The 23,903-nt window shown below is 33.6% G+C and overlaps 2 protein-coding genes across 3 annotated transcripts in view; both read left to right on the top strand.

Annotated features, from left to right (window-relative positions):
- Positions 1-8,018, top strand: part of LOC143204831 (brachyurin) — a 75,807-nt gene extending 67,789 nt beyond the window's left edge. For both annotated transcript variants that reach the window (XM_076417694.1, XM_076417695.1), the window contains exons 2-5: positions 3,623-3,840; positions 4,924-5,123; positions 7,553-7,732; positions 7,789-8,018. In XM_076417694.1, coding sequence (XP_076273809.1) covers positions 3,623-3,840; positions 4,924-5,123; positions 7,553-7,732; positions 7,789-7,955 — 765 coding nt within the window. In that variant the 3' untranslated portion in view covers positions 7,956-8,018. The remainder of the gene's footprint in view (positions 1-3,622; positions 3,841-4,923; positions 5,124-7,552; positions 7,733-7,788) is intronic.
- Positions 8,019-13,964: 5,946 nt separating this feature from the next.
- On the top strand, positions 13,965-17,925 carry LOC143204627 (venom allergen 5). The gene is made up of 6 exons (XM_076417305.1): positions 13,965-14,110; positions 14,169-14,333; positions 14,382-14,472; positions 14,532-14,682; positions 14,952-15,130; positions 16,931-17,925. The coding sequence occupies exons 1-6, from the start codon at positions 13,988-13,990 to the stop codon at positions 17,041-17,043; spliced, it is 822 nt and encodes a 273-aa protein (XP_076273420.1). The 5' UTR covers positions 13,965-13,987; the 3' UTR covers positions 17,044-17,925.
- The last annotated feature ends 5,978 nt before the right edge of the window (positions 17,926-23,903 follow it).

Raw genomic sequence — 23,903 nt, forward strand, 5'->3', positions numbered from 1 at the left:
TTAATCCTTTTGTTGGTGAAATCAGTATGCAATGATTTATTTTGATGTTTGGTCATCCTGAAGTATCCGTCAGTAATAAATTACTCCAAAAAACTGAAACTCCTTTAGGGGACCAAAATCTTGGTTCCATGTGCTCAGTAATATCTTGTTTTGATCAGAGTCATGGCGATCGACTCTAGAGCGAGGAAACGATGTACAAAATCTTTCTAATCGTTTTTAAAGTCCCATTGGAGCCAGATTTTGTTCCTTTGGCCTATGTTGCACACTCAACTTGCTGTGCCTCTAACATCTTCAAACTGAATTAAATTGTAAACTCTATTCATTCGTTCCTCATTAACTCTGAAATATCCCTTAGCATAGTCTAGATAACATTCCACCGCTGTGGCCATAATGCCAGAAATTCTACCTTCTCTTTTAATATATTATCACCATCAACTAATCTCAAATAAGAGAATAATCAGATTCATATAACTTAAGTTACTTCAAATACTATTTTTCTTTCATAATTCATAGTTAAAACATATTCTAGTTTCTCTAATTATGTTTGTGGTGTACTGCAAGTATTTTTATAGCGTTTCTCTTGCAACCAAGATATTTAAATAATTCACATCAGCCAATTTTAGCATCAAAAAATAACTAGATAAGGAACAAATTGTTAGTTTTACGATCAGAAACTGGCGACTTTTCAAATTAGTCATGGATTCAACTACATCCGATAATAGTCTATCGATTGCTTCCGTCAGATTTACCTGATGGGGGCTTTTGCACAATTAGGTCACCGAATGCATTTATTTCGATAGGTGGATGCAGAATGCTCTTAAATGTACTTAATACTCCGGTTGGATCTGGCCGGTTTTGCCGCTTCCTCATGATTTCGTTTTAATAGCTATCAGAATACAAATGGCTCCATTACGATGAATATATATGACGGGTATCAACATTATTTATTGTAATTATTATAAGTTGTTGTGATAATTATTACGGTCTAATTTCGATGATTAAAATGGATCGATGATCGAATTTATTAATCGCCCGCCAGTATAGAGGCGGCGCGTCGGCCTCCCACTTTTCCTTTTTGGACGGGTTCGCTCGATTCCCGGCGTCTTGTCAAAGTCTTTGGGAAGTTGAGCGCCGCCATCGATAGCCTCGCTCCGCCGAACTTCTTCTCGAAATAATCTTTTAATGGGGCAATTTGCATTCTTGCCAAATGCGATTATTCTCTGTCATAAGGCCCCCTCCTACGTCGACCTGGAACTATTCTAAGCCCTATTTGTCTTCCTGTGGCGCGGATCCTCGCGAAAAACTTAATGCGTTGAAGTTTTTCGATCGTAGTTCGTTCTTGAAATCATTAAGGCAATTACAATAAGCGTTTTAATAAGTAGTTGATGATTTTGACGTATTATGTGTACCGGAAAGTTATTACCGGTTTTAGTAAGACATGTCGCTAGGCTTATGTATCTGTAGGAATGTTCGTTTTGTCGGTCGGAATGTGTGGCTGTCGACACGATTCTTTATCGGAACACTCACTACTATTTTTGTGAAGGAATTAGCATGACAACAGAAAACACAAGCTGAATAAAACTTTGTTTATGTCGATCTTAAATACATGTTGTTGACGGGATGATGCACAGGATATTAGTTTAGGTTGGGGAAGTACGGAAGCGCTATGGAAATGGTACTTCTACAAGGGGTTAGAGAAAAGAGAAAAAGGGCGTCGTCGTCGTGATCTTTCATAGCCGGAACCGCATGGTACCAATCCGCCAGCGTTGCCAACCTCTGAATTTAATGTAGATGAACATGTGGTTGCCTAAAGAATCGCAGGGTCGCTATACATGCAAGTTTATTCTACTGACATCATGTTTTAAAGCTATACATCATAGTATAATAGAGAGTAAACTCAATATGGCTCTCTCGAGAACACTTTGGCTACGTCTAGATGGGGTTACAATTGCCCATTCACGTAATTTGATTCAATTTTAATCTCTACTATAGGCACCTGTAAAGAAAACATTTTGCCGTGAAGACATTTGATAACATTTTGTTATAAAATTTGCCCAGCAGACGCAGCACGTACTATCCGTGACGTCACATTTCATTGCCTAATGAAATTTAAATAAAAAACAATTTAATTTCTAAAAAAATTATTAAATAAAATTCAATAAATTATTTTACGGTATTTTATTTATTATCAATGATTTTAATTTAATTGGATCTATTAGCGTTCTGTCTTTTTGTTTTATTATACTGAAAACAAATTCCTCAATCTTCCATGTTATAACTCTAATAACTATTTTAATCCAAAAATATGTCATATACTTATCATTCATATTCTTAATTATGAAAACCTTTACATATTATACAACAAAAAGGATTAATTTAACACTTATATTGAAAAAATAATATGTGTAAAAACACTGTGACAATATTGGTAGAATCTACGAATAAAATAAAGCAAATTTCTTTGAGCCCTACACACTAACACACTATGTAACAAAACAATCTTGATAGAGTTTTCAAGTGTTGCATGAGATATTTGCCTTGGCTTTATAAATTTTATATCATCTTGTTATACAGAGTTATCCATAACACAACCGCCTTACTCGCTTAATTTATTACCGTCTGGCTATTCCTGAAATGTTCAAATGTTGTTCTTAAATTGTCTTATTTTGACCATAATACATAAACAATTTTCCAAATAAAAATCATTAAAAACAGTGTTACTACAACTTTTTCTTCATTGATTTATAGCAACTTATTAAAAAATAATGAAAAAAACTGCATTAACATACAGAAAACGTTCAGTGATTAAATCCAGCGACATAAAATCGCCGTAGAACCAAAGAAAACTGATATATAGACGTTATCATAACACCTCAGTCGATACCCAAAACAAAATATCGAGTATATTCAAATTTTTCGGCCAGAAAAAATAAGAAACCGATAAGGCGCAGGTGAATCGGTCGTAATTTCCGCTAGAAAGCCGCTTGTTACCCTGTGGGGGGCTATCACCTTCGCGATATTAAAATAAGCCAGGGGCTGTATAAAAGGTCAATTTTAAACCGTCAACCATCGTAGTACCTTCGGTGTTTCAATCAGCAATAATGCGGTCTAGTTTGGTAATAAGTTTAGTGTGTTCAGTCCTTGTCAATTCCTTACCAGTAAGTTGCTCAATTCTGAAATTATTTGAATATTTGCTTATTGTTTGCCATAATCTATATGTCAATCAATTAATGAACCTCAGTAAATTAAACATGAATAGTTTTTGAGAAATAATAGAGAAAATGATATTTTTCTTCAATAGGAATTAAACATAAACAAAAAACATTAAACAAAAATTTCAATGGGAACCAGTCCTAATGAAAAAAATGACGGTACAGAAACGTTTAAAATTTGTGATAATTTAGCTGAATAAACAATACTATGTTTGCTCTAAAACTTTATGAAATCAAAACAAACCAAACTGTAAATATTTCGAGTAAGAACAGTGCTTAAAAGATTCACCAGGTCTCACACTGTAAACTCTGGTTTAGATCCCAGGAACCTGATATATCTTATATCTTTAATAGACTCTTTATATTAATATTAAGATATTTTCAAAGGTCATAAAATGAAATGATTTCAGGTTGAAGACTGGTCTGACTTGGACTACCCCAACATCTACGTGGAGCCACAGGGCGATGCCCCGTCCGAATCCCGGATTATCGGAGGGTCCGAAGCTACACCCAACTCTCATCCCTACCAAGTCGCTCTATTCATCCAATTTCCACAAGGAAGGTCATTCTGTGGTGGTTCGATAATCTCTGAGAACTATATCCTGACCGCAGCTCACTGCATGGACAAGTAAGATCAGTAATTTATAGTTGAATGATTGTTTATTCAAAAAATACTCACTAACGACTTCAAAACAGCAAATAAAAGTATGCATGATCTTCCTTTACTTTTATGTTATAAACATAAATATGGAATAATAAATGAAATAATATATTTTTGTATATGTATATCAGAGAATATATAAATACAACAATTTTGAAATTGATATTTGACTTACACGTATACATATATTAAAACAATAACAAACACACTGAAGTGGTTAATTTCTTACTTATAAATATTATATATGTTTCTTCTTTATAAAGTAAATAATGGAAATATTTGAAACAAAGTTCAAACAATAAAACATCACATATCTTTTAACATTAATCGTACCTTAACATTCCTTAAAATTTGTTTTAAATGTTTACAAATGTATTGTTAATAATTCATAATTTCTTCTATCTATTCTATGTGTTCCCTCTATGGCGTAATGATAAAAGCGTTTAGCTCCAAACGGAGGTCAATAGCGGAGGGACAATAACTTTTTATTGTTGTTTAGTTACTTGTTTCAAACATTGTTTGTTACTTCTAATTTTCTTCATACGGGCTGCACCTTTAGTTGGCCTACCCATTGTAATATTATATAAAACAATTGCGTAATTTATTGAGTAAATATCTAACACTAAAAAAAGAAAAATAAAATATTTTTAACAAAAAAATTGAACCGACTTCAAAAAATAAATTTAGATTTTTAACAAAAAAACAAACATTTTAAAATAAAATATATACATAATAATCGTGGTAATAACTAAATAAAAATAAACAAAAACATTGTAGGTTAAAAAAGGTCTTAATAAATTAAATAAAATCTACTACACGTATTTTATATTCTACTATATACACACAATTTAGCTTAATACCTCCCAAAACTTATTTATCTATTTACAATATTATTTAAACTACTACCGTTTGAAGTCGGCGTAGAGCCCAAAATATTTATTAATATATTTTGTATCCCCGATCTGACAATATTTTCATTTATATTTTATCGTTTAAACCAATAATGACAATTTATAGATTTGTTAGGTGACGTTATATTTGCTTTTACAGCGCAAAATCAGCTGAAGTAGTGTTGGGTGCCCATGACATCCGCAGGAACGAATCCACGCAGATGAGAGTGTCCAGCGACCAAATCACGGTCCATCCGAACTGGAGCTATCGCAAACTCCAGAACGACGTAGCTTTAATTAGACTGCCAGAGCCGATAACCTTCAACCAGTACATCAAGCCTATCAGCCTGGCCTCTACCGGTAAGTATTCAAACGGTCGTAGAAGAACCCCGATCCCCGGGTAATTAACAGCCATTAAGCCGAATTCCCGTTCTGGAGAGGCCCTTCTCTCCATTCAGGCGGCGCATCAATCTCTCCGAGACGACTATCTTCGGATTTTTCTCTTCTCACGCCAATTCTGCCGGAGAATTAACTGAAAAGCTGTCAATATATCACCTTAATTGCTTAATATAGTGAGTTTGCCACGTTTCCTCGGAATTTCGAAACGTTATTGGACGAAAACTGGTTATATATTTGGATACGATGTATTGTCAAAGACTGGTCGGTACTTTTATCCAATTTTCAAAGGCCGCGTGGAAAAACACTGATTATTTTTTGAAGTAATCAATTCTGTTACTCCTTCATGAATAAATCGTGAAATCAAGTAATGATCCAAGGAACCAATGTATGGAGAATACGGCTAGTAGGACAGAACTTCTTATTTAAGCCCTCAGCCCTTTCGAAAGCATCAGTTACTACCTAGAGTGATCTCCAATGCTGAATTCTTATATTTTAAAACTTGACGGCACTTTATTTCACTAACAATGAGCTCACCATCAACAATTAATAATATTTGACGAACCTGAACTCGAAACGAATGACGAAAAGTATGTTACTAAACTGACATTTTCAATCAGGGATAACTTTCATGACATTTTTTTTTAATTTCTACCACTATTCTTTGGTAAAACATGTATAAGAATACGGTGTGTATCTAGATAAGCAGATGTTTAAACAGAATTAGATAAAACTCAAGTTAAGTACTCTAGTTAGTACTCAAGTCATTTATTTATTACTTTTTACCGACTAACCTACAATGTAAGAGAACCCATCGGCCCTATCTTAGTCTCCGGTGTAATTAAATTTATGTATTAACACTGCTGTTTTTCTAATAAGTGAACCTCACTACAATGCACTATCTGTACTATCTGTATCTTGTTCTGGTATTGTACAAGTTGTATTACTTCAATATTGATATGAAAACGGAGTCTTGATTTCGTGAGCGTCAGTCGGTATCTGAAGGTCTCAGTATAAGTGTCACTTCAAGTCTCAATTCCGTGTGTCCATATGGGTTTTAACACTTGCTTGTATAATAGGAATTTATTATATGGTGATAATGGTAATTTTCTTCCAATTAACCAATACATATTCCTCTATTTTCGCTCCAGTTCTTTCCTTTCCTTTTTTGCATATTCTTACCAGCAAAGTTTTGCATCAAGATTCATTTCGAAATAATTAGCGTTGTTGCTATATGGAATGATAGTATTATTCATTGTTATTGGTGCTTGTGCAGTCTGATTATACGTGAAAAGCACATGCACAGATTTACTTTGGTTAATTAATAATAAATATAAATGCAAAATATTCTGAAATAAACGTACAAATAATTTTAAATTATTTTCAACTAGTATCCGTAGTAATTAAAGCTTTATCTGCTGTTGGAAAGTATTATGATATAGTTTCGTTATGTTTAAGTGGTATTTTGGATACAAATAGGTAGTTAAATAGTTGGTAAAGGGATGAAAGGATTATCCCCTGTTGTCCAACATGCCGTATAACAGTTATATTAATCACGAATATGCTAGAGCATGCAGTGAATCAGGGGTGCGAGTTAATTTTGAAGGGCATTTTTAGTGACTCAAATGTGTGTCTTCGTTTTTATATACACATTTTTTGAATAATATTCAACACTAGACACTATTTTCTCTCATCTTTTGAAATGCCTTTCTTTTTTAATATTTGTCTTCACAAAAACAATTTACTGTAACTTAATTTTAGAGGATTTTTGTAGGAATTTAAAAAAAAATTTACATATCTATTTATTTTTTCCTATATTTCCAGTTTTCGGGCATTCTCTCTCCATTTCCTGTGATTATTGAAATTTGTCATCTTAATTGCTTAGCTGCTAAATTCGTCAGCCAGTTATCTGAATTTGAGAATGAATAAGTGTGTTATGTTTATTGGATATTCTCTCCATATATAAATTCTTTAATTTTTTTTTGGGTTTTGTTCAGTTTTCTAGCTTCAGTTAGGATTTTTTTCACTCTTCTGAAGCATTTCTCTGATAAATCCACCCCCAGGTTCACTTAGATCGCCCTCTAGGCTTAGATTGTTCTATTTTTACATTCTTCATTTGGATATGTATTACCTCTGTATTAATTACTTGATACTCTCTTACCTATCTAGGATAGTGATCGTTATAAAATGTTCAACAACACTAGTGCTTTTGTTCCAATTAAAAGAAGAAAGAGTCAGATACCCTGAAAAGATTCCTTGAAATTCTTTGAAGCTCAAATCCCTCAAAATTAATTCACAATTATACTATTTTAAAATAAAAAATACTTGCTCATTAATTATCATCAACAGTTTAAATCCGATCACCGTTCATTATTGGTTTTCTGTATTTTCAGGAACATTCTCCGACTCCACCGCCCTCTTGACCGGCTGGGGCAAAACGTCGGACTTCTCCCGAGTCTCCAACACTCTCAACGAGGTCAACTTACCAGTTCTGGATAACAAGGATTGCTCCAGCTACTTCCAGGGTATGATCGAGTCGACTCACGTGTGCACTTCCGGCGCAGAGATCAAAGGTAACCTTGTCAATGTAATCCATGACCTACGAAGCTATATAACCACCATTTTTTAGGAGGATGTAACGGAGATTCTGGTGGTCCGCTGGTGTTCGAAGACAAACAAATCGGAATCGTTTCTTTCGGATCCAATCGGTGCACCAGAGGTTACCCCACCGTCTTCACCAGAGTGTCTGAGTTTAAGGACTGGATCTCAAAGAACTCAGACGTTAAAATCGAATAGAATCTTATCTGTTATAATATAAATATGTTTAATCGATTACCAAATATATTTTAATGAAGTTTCGACCGTTGTTTTTGTTGTAATTTCGTTAAAAACCGAATATCTATGTCAAAATACTAACTCAACAAACCAAATCGCTCGGGTAAACACAGCAGACAGTAGATTTTTCGATCGAAAGGCAAACAGAACACAAATTTAGTCTTAACGGCACTCCGGACGTGGACCGTGATGGGACTAACGATGATTGATGATCGGAAATGGATATTGTTTTGAGATTAACATTTCGCCCGACGCAGGAATCAAAACTGTATATAGTTTTTTCGATCTGGTTGATCGTCATGCGACTATTAGCGATATAATTTTAACTCTAAATATAATTTGTCAAGCGGACGACTGCAATATTTCATCCGAAACGAAACAGTAAATTCGGAATCGTTACTAATGGTTTATAAATTTGCATTCGCTGTGGATTTTATTCGGCGTAATGGTATCGATGGCAAAACAGAGCTGGTTTCGAATTAAATTTGAATGTGTATATTTGAGAAATGTTATCAACCGTCAGCGAAATATATTACGTAATGCGTGCTAAAATTAAATTGAAATCATTAAAGTTGAGTTACCTCTTTGCCATCAGTACAGTTCTTAAATCTTTTGTTTATTGTTCAAAATTATTTGCTATAAAATATAGACATATTATTTGTTTTTGTTCACATATAATCGGACCGCACAAGCACCAACAACCATAAATAATATCATTCCACATCGCAAAAATGCTAAATAGTTATTACACAATGAATCTTGATGCAAAACTTCGTTAGAAGGAACATATAAAAAAAAGGAAAAGGAAAAGAAAAAAAACTTACACCTAGACCTTCAGATACCGACTGTCATAAAGGAGATTAAGAGAATTGCAAGGGGGCATGAGAAAAGACTCCATTCTCATGTTAATATTGAAGTAATACAGCTCTTGAATAAGAATATCAAAGCACGCAGACCCAAAAGTATCACAAACTATTTGATATGGGATAGTATAGTGTACTGTAGTGAGCTGCATTTAAGAGAAAAAGAGCATCGTTAATACATAAACATTATGACACCAGAGATTAAGAGAGGGCTGATGGGCCCTCCTCGATATATATTTAGGTTTACCTCCTTTAAATTATTGTAAAGATAGTCGGCAACGACTAGTAACAATGTATTAAATAAATTTACAAAATATATATTTTAGAGTTTCCTTTTTATTAATTAGGATTTATCTGGATTGGATATATTGCTTAATCTGAGCTCCTAACCACAATCCTAGGCGTTTCACCTACCGATTGGAAACTTAAAGATCATTCGGCCTTACCCAGCCTAATTACTGACGTGACTGTGATTTTTTCCTTGTCGGATGTTGCAAGCTCCTTTTCCTTGTGACTTATGACTAACTTTTATCATTGGGTACTATTACGATGCAGCAATATTTTAGTAGAATGGTGAATTTTATTTCTACTACTATGAGGTTTAATTCGTGAAGACATAGATATGTTAACAAAAACATCAAAAAATCGTATCTAATCTGACAAATGTGATTTTTAGTTATTACTAATTTTTTTCCATTAGACCAATAATATAATTGTAAATCATATTCATTCAAAATTTAACATGAAAATACACGTAAGATCTTGAAATTCTAGTGACTATTCTCAACAACTAAAACCACACTTAATTATTATTATCAAATATAAACTAACCCTTTTTAGTGTTGCACTATATGGTTTCTATTTACCTGAATCTTTGAGGATACAGATTCGGCTCTTTTAAAATACTTATTAAATTTTAAAATACTTTATATTATTAATATATATATATATATTCCTACTTACTTCTAATTTGGTTTCAAATATTCTAATAACAACTGGTCTAATAACAAACGGCCTGCACAGCTTTTGCTGATCCCAACATTGAACTAATATAACCATATATCTCTTCTCTATAGAAAAAACCACTTTTGAACTAGACAAAGCACCTTGCATTAAAAGCAATGAATCTGTAAGTCGTATTTTTATATGGCAAGAACATAGCAAATGCATAAGAAGTGTCGTGTTATCAAGGCTTATAAAGATGTCTACAGTTACCAACAGATCAGTAAAAACCAAAATAGAGATGGGTGAATGAAACAAAACTTCAATAGTCGAAGCAAAAAGTATATTATAAATATAAATGCTGGATGATAAGAAATAAAATATCGCCGTAAGTGAAGTGATAAATATTACAGACAGTCGAGATAATCGTGCAAAGCTTTAGTTACTGAGCTAGAAGCATAGATAGAACGTTGTCTCAACCGCCTCTAAGAAGTGATGATGCATCTTCGTATGTATTTTTTAAGAATATTTTCAGGATTTCGTTAAATTAGAGTAAAATTCACACCGATATCCTGGCAACATCCACAAATATCGACATCTATTGCGTTAATATCGACATTTATTTCCCGTCCAATAAATCATGCTTAAATACGTCCCAAATAAACCACTAAATTACCGACGATTCATAAAAAAACCATCTCCAACGCACAAACGCCACCCTCCACCCACCAACTCCCTCAAGAGCCAATCGATTTCTTTAAAAACCAATAAACAATCACGATAAGGCAAAAAACCGATTATAAGGCGTCGAGCAGGAGGTGGGGTAGTTGGTGAACGAGAGGGGAAGACGGTGGTGTGGTAGAGGAGGGCGAAAAAAAAAGAAAACGCTGAAAATCAATTTACCGAATTAATAAGCAAAGCGTCGGTCTCCCCGTCCGCCAAGAAAAATGATTGCAGCTCCACCAGCGAGTACACCACCCCCGCCCACTCGCCCGCGGAATGATAAATGACAGCGGCCATTTTGTCCACGAGCGAAACGGTCGCAAGATTTATTACATTGTAAACAAATTAGCTGGGTAACTAATAGAGGTTCGGGGTTTTTTGTTAACGTGGCGGCGCGTCCTGCCCAATTGAAAAGCGATTAGCCGAGCTCCGAGTTGGTACGAGCGATTTTTACAAGAAACGGGACTTAATTTTACCTCTGTTGCCGATACCGAGGAAAAAACGTGCTTATGTCGAGGGAAAAGTAGTAAAAACTAGCTCGAACTATGGATCTCACCGAATAGATGCAACAGCTGAGTCCTTATTTTAACTAATTCCTGTTTTAATCGGTATACAAGGTTTTAAAGGTATTATACGAGAGTCGAGCTATAATTATTTGGGAATAGAAACATTTAGTTAACCACGGAATACATTTGATACCATTAGATAGTTGCATATACTTTGTTCAACGATATCTATTGGATGACTTAGATATTTCTTTCCATACAAAATTACTGACTCACAGTGGATAATCATGGAAATCTCATAATAGCTGCTGCCAAAGCCCATCAAATAATTTTAGAAACTCATGGTGATACTACACGGTTATATTCCAATTGTTGGTTTTAGTTTCAATAATTTAAAAGCGGTGATTTCGATATACAAGACAAAGAACGTTCTGGTAGACCGAATAGGTTCGAAGATGCGAATCTGCAAGAGTTATTATGGGTTATGGCAGAAGCGCTAAATATAGCCCAAGAAAAGATTAGCGACAGTCATTGTAGGTTGACCAAGATTAAAAGATCACGTTACCAAGTTAAAACACTTCATAATTTTTGACCTTAGAATATCCGAACTAATAATTTACTTAAGAATAATCTTCTATACGAGCAAGTCACGAAACATCATGAAATCTGAATAAAAAATATGTTTACAATAAAATTATAAATCTCGAACAATATAATAATATGTAGTAAATCAAGGCCATGGTAATTGTTCGTACAATTAAGCATCAACAAAGAAAAAACTCTAAACATGAGAATAATTAACACGATTCCCTAGACTGTGCGAAAAATCAGAATGTATTGTATACCAGGGACTGAAGGACGACGTCATCAGACGAAGAACAAAACTATTATTATTTAAATAATAAATAAATTGGCATTTAAATCTTTCTAATCGATAAAATAAACTCGAAAATTTATTCAGCTATATCTTCAAGAATATGTTTAAAATAAAACACCATTGCTCTATTAGATGGTTGGATGAGTATCATTATTGTTTTACTCACGTTTCTAATATTTAACCTGCAAAACTCACAATAAAGTATACTAAAACTTTGCAAAAATATATCACAAATTCTATATTGTTCAATAATTATTGTAATTTGATGCAAGAAAAAAGATTTTTTATTTTGAAATATCCTTGTTTCAAAAAGTATCCTTTTTACCAATGAGGGTTTATCTGGACTGGACCTACAGTTTAATGTGGGCCCCGAACTACAATCCTTGGCGTTAGGCCTGCCGACTGGCGAGTGACCAACTTAGAAATCATCCCAGAAGACATCCGGTCTTACTCAGCCTGGTTACCGGCGTGACTGCGATCATTTTCCTTGTCGGATTTTACACTCTTTCAAATTTACGACCATGCCCAATTTGAATGAATTCGTTGTTGATTCATTCACAGTTTTGTATATTAGTCATCGTTGCGTCAATACATTATGCGTATTTTTATTACGTTAATGTTAATAGTGGTTATTAAGATCCAGAAATTGTGATTTTTATTATATAATTTTAATAAAAAAGGAAGAATCCATGTGATTTCTTTCTTTTCTTAACTTTCATCGCAGTATTAGCTGTTTTTACCAAACAATAGCTTATCTGACGAAAAGCAATATATCGAGCAAAATTGATGATTGTTTTTAACACCCTAAAATTGATGTAGTGTGACATTTTCAGTTCATTCTGAGACACAAATATTTTCTGCAATTTTTCCATATATATACTCAGGAAAAATCGCGATTTTTCGCCGTTTTCAGACTTTTTCTTATAACTTGCGTTTAAAGAGATATTCATGACTGCAAATCGCACTCCTTATACAAAATTTGATGATAAATAATGTGGTGAAACTCTTTTAGTGATAAGTGACATAGTTTCAAAGTTATTCGTATTTTGTGTTTTTGGTGAAAAATTCTTTAAACTCTGTATTTGTCGATTCCTCGAAAACAATTGGGCATAAGACAATACTGATGATTATATGGTTTTTAACGCCCTAAAATTGATATAGTGTGATATTTTCAGTTCATTCTGAGATACAAATATTTTCTGCAATTTTTCCATATATATACTCAGGAAAAATCGCGATTTTTCGCCGTTTTCAGACTTTTTGTTATAACTTCCGTTTAAAGAGATATTCATGACTGCAAATAGCACTCCTTATACAAAATTTGATGACAAATAATGTGGTGAAACCGTTTTAGTGATAAGTGACATAGTTTCAAAGTTATTCGTATTTTGTGTTTTTGGTGAAAAATTCTTTAAACTCTGTTTTTGTCGATTTCTCGAAAACAATTGGTTAGAAGTCAAAACTGATGATTATATGGTTTTTAACGCCCTAAAATTGATGTAGTGTGACATTTTCAGTTCATTCTGAGATACAAATATTTTCTGCAATTTTTCCATATATATACTCAGGAAAAAAAAATTTCTCGAAAACAATTGGTTAATAGTCAAAACTGATAATTTTATGGTTTCTGACGCCGTAAAATTGATGTAGTGTGACGTTTTCAGTTCATTCTTAGATACAAATACTTTATATTAGTATTAATATTATTTAATTTAATTTTATATTCTATAATTTGTCTAATAAACTAATTAAACATTTTATACTCTCAAAATTAATATGCATCGGTCATTGATTTTAAACGATAAATTCATGGAACATTTTAATTAATCTCACCTATATCGGCTTGATTATAAACTAACGACTTGTTTAGAATGGAAGGTATAAAGTAATACCAAAAAAAATTAATTATATATCACCGTTTGTTCGAGCTTTTTTACGATAGCTATTTCCTTATTATGTTGTCGGATCATGAGTTTTTTTATCTCCCATGGAGATGTAACCGTTATCCGTGATAATAATGATGGGATTCATTATTTATTCTTTAGTTATGTTAAAACTAGCCAAGCTGCAACATCCTTCTAAATGAGGGGATACTTGTTGATATTGGTCGTGGTTACTGCTGTTCAGGGTAATAGTTATTGTGATTTGTCGTGTAGGATTGGCAAGGAGTCGTTTCAACATACTGTATGCGAAAGAAACACTGAGGTTGAACCAATAAAAATAACAATATGTCTCGGTGAGTTTATAGTATACGTGATTGCAGAAATGTGGACCTGGGTTAGACTGTGGTTCGAACTTTGTCGAGATTGGGTTGACAGACGATGACCGACAATATATTCTGGACATACACAACTATCTAAGGAACAAGGTCGCTCTGGGGTACGAGAGAAGAGGACGCCAACCTCCAGCAGCCAACATGAGAGTTATGGTAAGCGACGAAATAATAAAATCGTCAATTTATTCACATATTTAGTAGAATTATGACAGAGAACTGGAGTTTACAGCCCAGTGCTGGATCAACTCCTGTCAGTGGAACCCATTAAGGCATGATAAATGTCGTGGCACAGGTACAGGTACAATATTTTAACAAACACAAACAAAAATCAACGGGAAGTTTTATTCGCAGCTTTATATAACTACGTAGGACAGAATCTGGCTTATTTCGGTAGCACGAACCCCAAAATCGATAAAGTAAAACTGATAAGAAATATGATCCTCAGCTGGTACGACGAGGTGATACTGTTCAACAATTCCTGGGTTTACAAAACTAAAAACAGGTAATAAATATTTCAATATATTCCTAGCCCCCTTAGAGGTCATTAAATCTTCATTTCCACTCAACCGTGTATAACAAAACGGCACCCTCTCCCCAAATAATATATATGGTAATGAAATATCCACTAAAACTAAAAACCTTTTCGGAATCTGTGAGCCATACATTACTGCAACTACCTTAACGGGCTATTATCGATTCAACACACTGCTATCCCTGCAAGGGACCGTCCTGTTGACCTTAAAATTGTCATACATTTTTCATGCCTTACAGGGGTCCCCGGTATCCCGTGGGACATTATACACAGATAGTATGGGCGAGCAGTGCCTTCATCGGTTGCGGGATGAACTATTTCACCACAAACTCGTCAGGCATCATGTGGCACCATGTCATGTTCGGATGTAATTACGCTCCTGGTGGAAATTATCTAGGGGCATCAGTGTATAAAGTTGGTAAGGACATTTTTTGTGTTTATGAATTGCTCAAATGAATCTAAATGAATTATTCCTTCCTATTTTCAATTAATCCCTGTAACCAAGGTACCCCTCAATTTAAATAGGTTAATAATATTATAATACCGATAATGTTAAGACTCCTCACTATTACTAGATAGTAATTAAGATGGAGCTATTCTTCAATCGATTTGTTATTGTGTGTTGCGAAAATTTTTCAGTTTTAAGCAAGAATTTCTGGTATAAGTACATTTTACTGAACGCACTTGTATGTCAATCAAATCTTCTTCATAGCCATAACTCTGTAAACTGTGGTAGCACTGATGTTAAACTATATGTATCGATTGCTACTTTAATTTGGATGAAATATCGGTTCTAAAATTATTACTAACAATGATATTAATTTTCTCAATTATCGATATATTCTTGTTCTTAATAATAACGATGGTCAACAGTAGGTCTTTGATTTTCATTTATATTAAGTCATCTGATTCTGATTTTGTTGAAGATTTCCAGTACCAGTGTCTGCGATTTAATTATTTATTGCTAATTAATTAATCTGCCTCAAAAAATAGCTTCAACAGTTTAGCCTATATGACACTTTGAATAGAAGTTTTTAATATTGTTAGAAGTTGCTTCATTTTCTTAGAAGTCCAATAGAATTTGCTCAACTTTAAATAAATTAACGACTATTTACATCCGAAATTTATTAATTTTTTCTCTTTTCAAGCATTTAAATCTTATATGAATGTAAAATAAGACTTATACAAATTTTTTTATGTAGCAACTATACCTTCTATTAATCTCTTAGAACTTCAACAATCTGTCCGTGTGCAATAAGTATTTTTTATCATAATATCGGACGATAGGTGAGCTGTATATGATACCCGAATATATTGGATGTAGGTCAGTGTATTCGTCACCCTTTTTCACAATAAAATGCCTTTCTGTGAGGTATGATTTCAGTAGTTGAAATTTTTTATCATTTAAGTTTTTGTTAATTTGATTGACTAATCTATGTATTTGTTTTATTGTACCGTGTTCATTACGGAAAAGAAATTGATGCTCTGGAATAATATATCTCTCTTCTGTGGCTATTTCTAGTCTCTTAATGCATAGTTTTTTAAAAACTTTAGATATTACAGGTAACATACTTATAGGACGATAGGAGGAGACGTCTTCTGATTTTTTTCCCTGCTTTAAGAATCATAATGACTCGAGCTGCTTTCCAAATGCTAGGAAAGTAATTAAATCTTAACATGGCATTAACCATAAACGTTATTAACTTGATACACTGTTCTGAGACCTATTTTAAGATTCTTCCAGTAAATAAGTCAAAGCCACGCGCTTTTTTAGCATTGATTTATTTCATTATTGTTTGTTTTACTTCCTTAACAGTAAATTTCTTATGTGACAGAAACCCTATTAACTTCAACTTATGCGCTGTGCCACTTGCAACAGAAATATTTCCCCTTTCTATATACCGCTCTTTGTTTTCTATATACAGTTTTTTGTGAAGTGGGTGATATAATAAACACAGTTACGTATTTTTTATCAGCTGTAGTATCAACATTTTCTTCGATAGATGTATTCCTTAGTCGTATTGTTATTAATGTATCTAGTAGAGCCAATATTGTTCAAAAATGTATCGATAGTATAACAAATATCTGACAAACCAAACCAAAGCAAACTTAAAAATTCACAAGTTGAAAAAAGAACATATTTTTAAACGGTTAAACTATGGAAATATAAAACGAATCAATTATTTCACAATTCTAACATCGGCCATTTGTGTTGTAGGTAAAGCAGCAACGAAATGTGCGGAGAACTCCACAAAAAACCGTCAGTACAGAGGCCTTTGTGGACAATCGCAACGCGTGAAAACATCGACCAATTTCACATCGAGTTTGTAGCACCAAGGCCACGAGGATCACCCTCCTCAAACCCTCGAAGCCCCCACCCAAGCGCCGAAAATAAATTGAGATCCTGTTACATTTTTTCCCACTTCCATCGATCGTTTCGTTTTAACTTTGTGTCGCGCGAAAACAGTCCCGTAAAAAAGAACCCGACGAACGAATGAACTGTTGAAGAGGAAAAAATCGGGAAAGGTGTTTTTTTTCTCGGCCGGAGCCGTCGAGAAGTGTACTTTCTAATGAGTTTTTCTTTTTCGGCGTTGTCGGCGTCGGGTTCTCGCGTCGAGGAAATTGATTTGATAACCGCTCGTTCATAGAACAGGAAAACCTAATGGAAAAACTTTCGGGGGGACAATAATTCGGTCTCATTCGTCGATTGTCAATCCCAATTAGATCCCAATCGGGTTCTTTATTAAGTCAGTTTTATTGTACGTCGTAGATTATAGGTTAATTTTCCTAAACACAGTTTTTTATTCCGTTATATCGAGCCTATAAATTAACTTTAAACGATTTATAACAGATGGCGTTACCATCTGTTAAATCGCATCGAGTACATTGACACTCCTTTTTATTATTCCAAGGGTTCACCATTTCATCATGGCATGAATAAAACTACTATAGTCCTTCCAACAAAACAGCCGACGCACGTCATTAACACCGTCGAACATATTGTTGAATTCTATTAATAAAAATGTAAAATTCCTTTTAGATTTGGAGCATTTTACTAATTTTAATTACTCTAGTTAAAAAGAGACATAATAAAATCATGATGTGCTCAAACATGTAACCAAATCACCCTATAATGTTCGCTTGGTGTTGGTACTGGTCGACACCGGTGTCAGATGTCAATGTAAATATAAAAAAACAACTCTAACCTACAAACTATTATGGTTGTTTCATTAACTGTAGTTTAAGTCCTTCAATAATTATGCACTAGATGTAGTATAATGTTCAAATAAATTATATTTTATGACATTATTTTTGATTGATTATTTTACTTACATCTGCATTTGGTTGTCAGAGTAAAAACAAACGAAAACTTAAATTTGCATTGGCTATTTTATTGGAAGGACTACAGTGTTGAAATGATAAAGAAATTGGTATTCAGATACTTCAAATCAATGAAATAAACCAACAAATTAATTTAGTTGTGGAAATTATATATGGCTATGGATATGGAAACATTAAAATAGGAAATGTTACCTCACGCTTCGTATTCTCCACACCTCACTCGACAATGAGTCGTGACATGTCTGAACAGCTCCACTTCTCCCAAAAGATATCGTCCTTTCAAGATGAAATATGTAAATTGCCTGAAAGAAGGGGAAAAGTAGTGCTTAAAATAATTTTAAGAATATATGGCCAATTAGCAAATTTGACGAATTTAACTTGGACACTATAATCTTTGTAAAAAAAGTGGCCGAAATAGGTGTGAGGAAATGATGCGTGGTAGACCATGTATTTAAAAATGCAAATATATTCAAAATGAAATAACAATAAGAAGAAACAATTTAAAGAGGTTTAATATATAAATTATTAGTAAATACAAAATGATTATAAAAATACAAATTTAGGATACAACAGATGAAATAATATAAACAGGCTTAACTAATACTTTACATTCTCATCTATGAATTAATTAAAAATTAAGTAAACTTAATTCAAACTTTGTTTCATACAAAATAATACTGCAACTCTTTTTACAAAATAATAGCCAAAGTATTATTCATATATAAACTAAAAATCCACCGAAATATCACGAAGAATGACGGCGGTCTCGGTACTTAACTAATTTTAATATTGATTAAATGTGTTTTGTTAGGATTAATTACTGTTATTAAAATGAAAGAGCGAGTACATTACTGTAGCAGGAGCTTGCGGATAATTAATCAAAATCGTACGAAATATATTTAATGAAAAAAATATATACAGATATAAAATATTTTTAACAAAAAAATTGAACGGACTTCAAAAAATAAATAAGGAACTCATTAAAAATTAAAAAATTATCAAACTTAAATTTTTAATATAAAAAAAATGTTTTAAAATAAAATGTGTACATAATAATCGTTGTAAAACCTAAATAAGAATAAACAGAAAACTTATTTAACCTATCTACTACAGGTATTTTATATTCCACTATATACATACAATTTAGCTTAATACCTACCTAAACCTAAACTAGGTATTAAGCTAAATCATGTATATAGTAGAATATAAGATATATATAGTAGTAGATGGGTGAAATCGGTTTTTGTTTATTTTCTTTAGTTATCACAATGATTATTATGTACATATTTTATTTAAAATGGTCTTTTTATTAAAAAATCTAAGTTTGATTATTTTTTGCTTTTTAGTGAGTTCCTTATTTATTTTTTGAATTCGGTTCAATTTTTTGGTTAAAAATATTATGTTTTTCTTTTTTTTGGTGTTTTAGTTTCTTGTGTTAGATATTTACTCAATAAATTACGCAGTTATTTTATTAAGTATTACAATGGATAGCCCAAGTTAAAGTATAGTCCATATGAGTAAAAATACGAATAAGGAAACAATGACCAGGCCCTGGGGTCCGCTACCTAGTCTAGGTGATTTGTCAAATGTTCCAATCAAACTAGCACAAAAAGAGTTGTTGCAGTGTAGGAAATCGAACCCATGACCTCCGCATGTGGGCTTAACGTTCTATCAATTACATTATAGAGACAGTTGACTACATAATATTCCTCCGATTTCTCATATGATATGGTTAGTGCTTAAAAAGCAAAGTGAATGGCTGAACTACTTTCCGATTTTTCATCACATCAGTTCAGCAATAACATTATACACAAATATCTGATTATTTTAGATAAAAAATATGTAAAAACCTTGAAAATTTGAGGTTTTCCTGGATTAAATTACCCTCCTCCCCTCATAAGGTCCTGACTTGGTTACAATAGGACCACCTCGGGAGTGTACTATTTCGAATAAAAGAAAGATTTTGAAAATCGGTCCATAATTGAGGGAAAAATCGGCGAACATAGGAACATTTTTTGAATTGGTCAGTTTGAAAATATCGGCTCTCGAGCAAATAAACTTCTCGTTCCTTTCCTGAACTTCCTGAACCCAATTCGAGCCAGCACCCGACGTCGTTCTTCACCGAGGAGCTTCGCCACTAGTCTTAATACTCGAGAACGGCGGCAAATTTCACTTTCGGCCTGTCGCGGGACCGGGCCGACGCCCATCCGGCCACCACGTCCTCGAAAATAAATCGAGATCCAGCCGCAATTTTTTTTATTGATCCCTAATTTAAGTTTGCGCCGACCGCTGTAAGAAAATAAAGAACCAACCGAACGGTTTCCCGTGGCCGATGGGAAGCAAAACGTACTTTTTAATGGCTTTTTTTCTTCGTTCTCTCGCTGATAAAAAGTTTTGATGAAGATGACAGCCAGCCGGATATATAGTAATCGGCTCTCGGGCGAAATTTATTTATTTACTGAGTGTTGACGTTCAAAAATAATAGTTTAATTAAGATATTTTTGTTATTGGAACTCTGGACAATCGCTTCAGTGGGCAATAAACGTTTCATTAAGCGATCTCTTGTGTAAATTATTATCTTCATTAGTTAAACCTATTCTAAAATCTATAATACGACAACCACAGGTTGCTGTTTACGGGGGTTGTGGTTTACAAAAGTTTTTCGATGTAATATAATTATTAATTATTTAATAGATAAACTTAGCAGGAGATAATACTAAATGTTAGTCAAACTTGTGTAAAACACGACATTGTAGATTATAAAACAAAACCTAATCCATTATCCAATTATGTGAATAAGCATGGGTACTAATTATTTTGTAGATGATGTAGCAAGTACTCTAGACAATATAGAGATTAAATCGCAATATAAGAAAGAAATTAAAGGATATCAAAAGAAAATACACTTGGAGGCAAAAGATTTGAAGGCAATGAAGAAGTGGAGGAGTATGTGCACAATTGGCTGACAACCCGCCCTCAAACTGTTTATGAAGTAGGAATATTCAAGCACCAAATCAGTGGCAAAAGTGTCACGGTTCCTCGTACAAGATACTCAGTAAACAACACTGAATGGATGTCGAGGAACCACAAGACCAGAAATCACTGTTAACCTGTTCTTATAGCATATGCTCACCATAAATGCATACCAACAAATGTGTACTACAAATGCAGGTTTTTAGGCAATAAACTCCACATTTCCAAAAAATTATGAATATATAACGCTGTTATTTTTACAGAAAGCAATTTATATAGTTTTGAAGTTAATCTAATCACCAACACACCTGGTATATTGACCTTATTATCTTAAAATACGACCCCAAACCAAATTAGACGCTCTTCAGCAGGATTTCGTTTGTTTTATTTGTGCCCAATTTCGGCTTTATGAACTGAAAGGGAATAAAGAAAGTTAAAAGGTCTATATCAACTCGAGAGTGTCATCTTACCAGTGGAAACCGTACTTTATAATGAGTTTTTTCTTCGTGCAGCCTCGTGGCAGACATCCGGATATATATCACCGCGAAACCGTTGTAGATCCGCGCTGATATTTATAAGGGAGGGTTAAAATATAATGAAGGGAATTAGGTAAAGGTAATGTCCTTTTTCTGTGGCGAATTTATGAAGTTCATGCGGGTTTTCGAGTAGGATGACGATTTATTTCTTATAGACCGAGAAAAGATGGTGAAAACCGGTGATATACTGGACGAATTGTTTTAAAATATCAGAAAAAAAGAAGTTTTGAACAGTTAACATTCAGCAGTTAAAGGTAGAAATAATAGAAGCACGCCGCTGGTTCGTGTTACGAATTAGTCTGATGAAAAGCGAGGAAAATCATAAGTTTGCATGTTATTTTCATCGTTAATCATTGACATCTTCCCCGAGTATTTCGTGACAAGCTAAGTGTGTTTTTTATGTTAGCTCTGTGAGAGCATTAACTACTAGATTAAATTTAGCGACTTTTTTTCTAAACAGTTGCCAAGCAAGCGTTTTAATTGGCTTTTAATCGCGTCTGAAGTTTGTCTGACAATTTCCTGATCTTATAATCAATCATCATGTCATATTTTCTTTTTAAATATATCACAAAATCATTTGCTATCAACTTGGCTATCTATTAGTTCACTCGTCACTTTTACGTTATCTATAATTATGTGGCTCTACTTCACAAATAATTTGATGAATAGTTTTTCAGATGTATTAAATATTTGTAGATCCACAACAAATTCCAGACTACAACCAAATGAAAACTAAATACAACAATCTTTAGGTTTCCAAGGCAAAAGCGGTTGTTACCGACGAAAACATTTTAAAAATCCACAAAATGATTTTGAATGACCAAAAATTGAAATTAAATGAAATAGGAGACACTCTAAAGATATCAGCTGAACGTGTACATCATATCATTCACGAATATTTGTGTATGAAAAAGCTCTGTGTAAAGTAGGTGTCGCGCGAACTCACTTTTGACCAAAACAACGACGAGTTGAATATTCGAGCAGTGTTTGAAGATAATCAAGCGTAATGGGTTTTGGCAAGAGTTTTTGCGTAGATATGTGACAATGGACAGTGATCCGACTGAACTGCACATGATGAAACCGCTCCAAAGCCTAGAAAAATGCAACAGACGGCTAGCAGGATCATGTCGTCTGTATTTTGGGATGCGCATGGAATAATCTTCATTGACTACCTTGAAAAAGGAACGATCATCAACAGTGTTTATTACATAGCGTTATTGGCCGTTTGAAGGACAAAATTGCAAAACGGCCGCATTTGAAGAAAAAGAAAGTGCTGTTGCACCAAGCCAATGCACCGTGTCACAAGTCAGTGAAAACGATGGCAAAAATCCATGAATTGGGCTTCGAGTTGCTTCCTCATCTGGCTGGGTTCTCCAGATCTGGACTCCAGCGACTATTTCCTTTTCTCAGATCTCAAAAGAATGCTCGCTGGGAACAAATTTTCGTCGAATGAAGGGGTGATCGCCGAAACTGAGCCCTATTTTGAAGCAAAGGACAAATCGTACTACAAAAATGGTATCGAAAAGTTGGAGGGTCGCTATAATCAGTGTATCACCATTGAAGGGAATTATGTTGAATAAAAAAAACTAATTTTGCCAAAAAAAGTGTTTTATTATGGTAGGCCGGGGACTTTTCAATTGACCTGTTAGAAATAGGCTGATATTAATCGTCCTCTAACATATTACATACATTTTTCTCAAGACCGTAAATTTACTGAAGACCCCTTAAAATTAATTCCCTTCTCCAATCCTTAAATCATTTTTTTTGTGCTACGAAGACCACAACCAGTGTCTTCTCGATCTAATATATAATATTAAAATATAGCCGGATAATTTAATTTTGTTTTCCCTATAAAAAATGCCGAGGGAAAATTATGATATTAAAAAGAAAAGGGCATTGTGACTAAGACTAAGTGATTTTTGCGAAAAAAACTGTTTGTTCGCCAGCTGGTGGCTTGTAAAACTTTCAAAACAAACTCCAGGGATAAGTATCTTTGTTCTTTTTTGTAATCTATCCTTAAAATATTTCGTTTCTTTGATACAGACATAAAAACGAGTCTGTATATGGTAAAATATTGGCTGATCAAGACCTTCTCTACTCGTTTACTTGTTTTTTACTATGACTATTAGTTGGCTTCATGAATTATACAAAACCTGAATCCCTAAAATATCAAGAAGTCGGCGTAAGTGAACACCATGTACATGTGTAACTGCTACGTCACTGATTATTGGAAATAAAAACCTTATATCTGTGATTCATTTAAGGTTTTTGGGCTTCAAGTGTTTACAACCTATATTATTTACGTTAGAATAAGCTCTGAATGGCAATATTGTATCAGTG

The sequence above is a fragment of the Rhynchophorus ferrugineus genome, unplaced genomic scaffold, assembly GCF_030347505.1.
Source record: "Rhynchophorus ferrugineus isolate W39M unplaced genomic scaffold, kcgeb_rfMv2 rfM11, whole genome shotgun sequence".
Lineage (NCBI taxonomy): Eukaryota > Metazoa > Arthropoda > Insecta > Coleoptera > Curculionidae > Rhynchophorus > Rhynchophorus ferrugineus.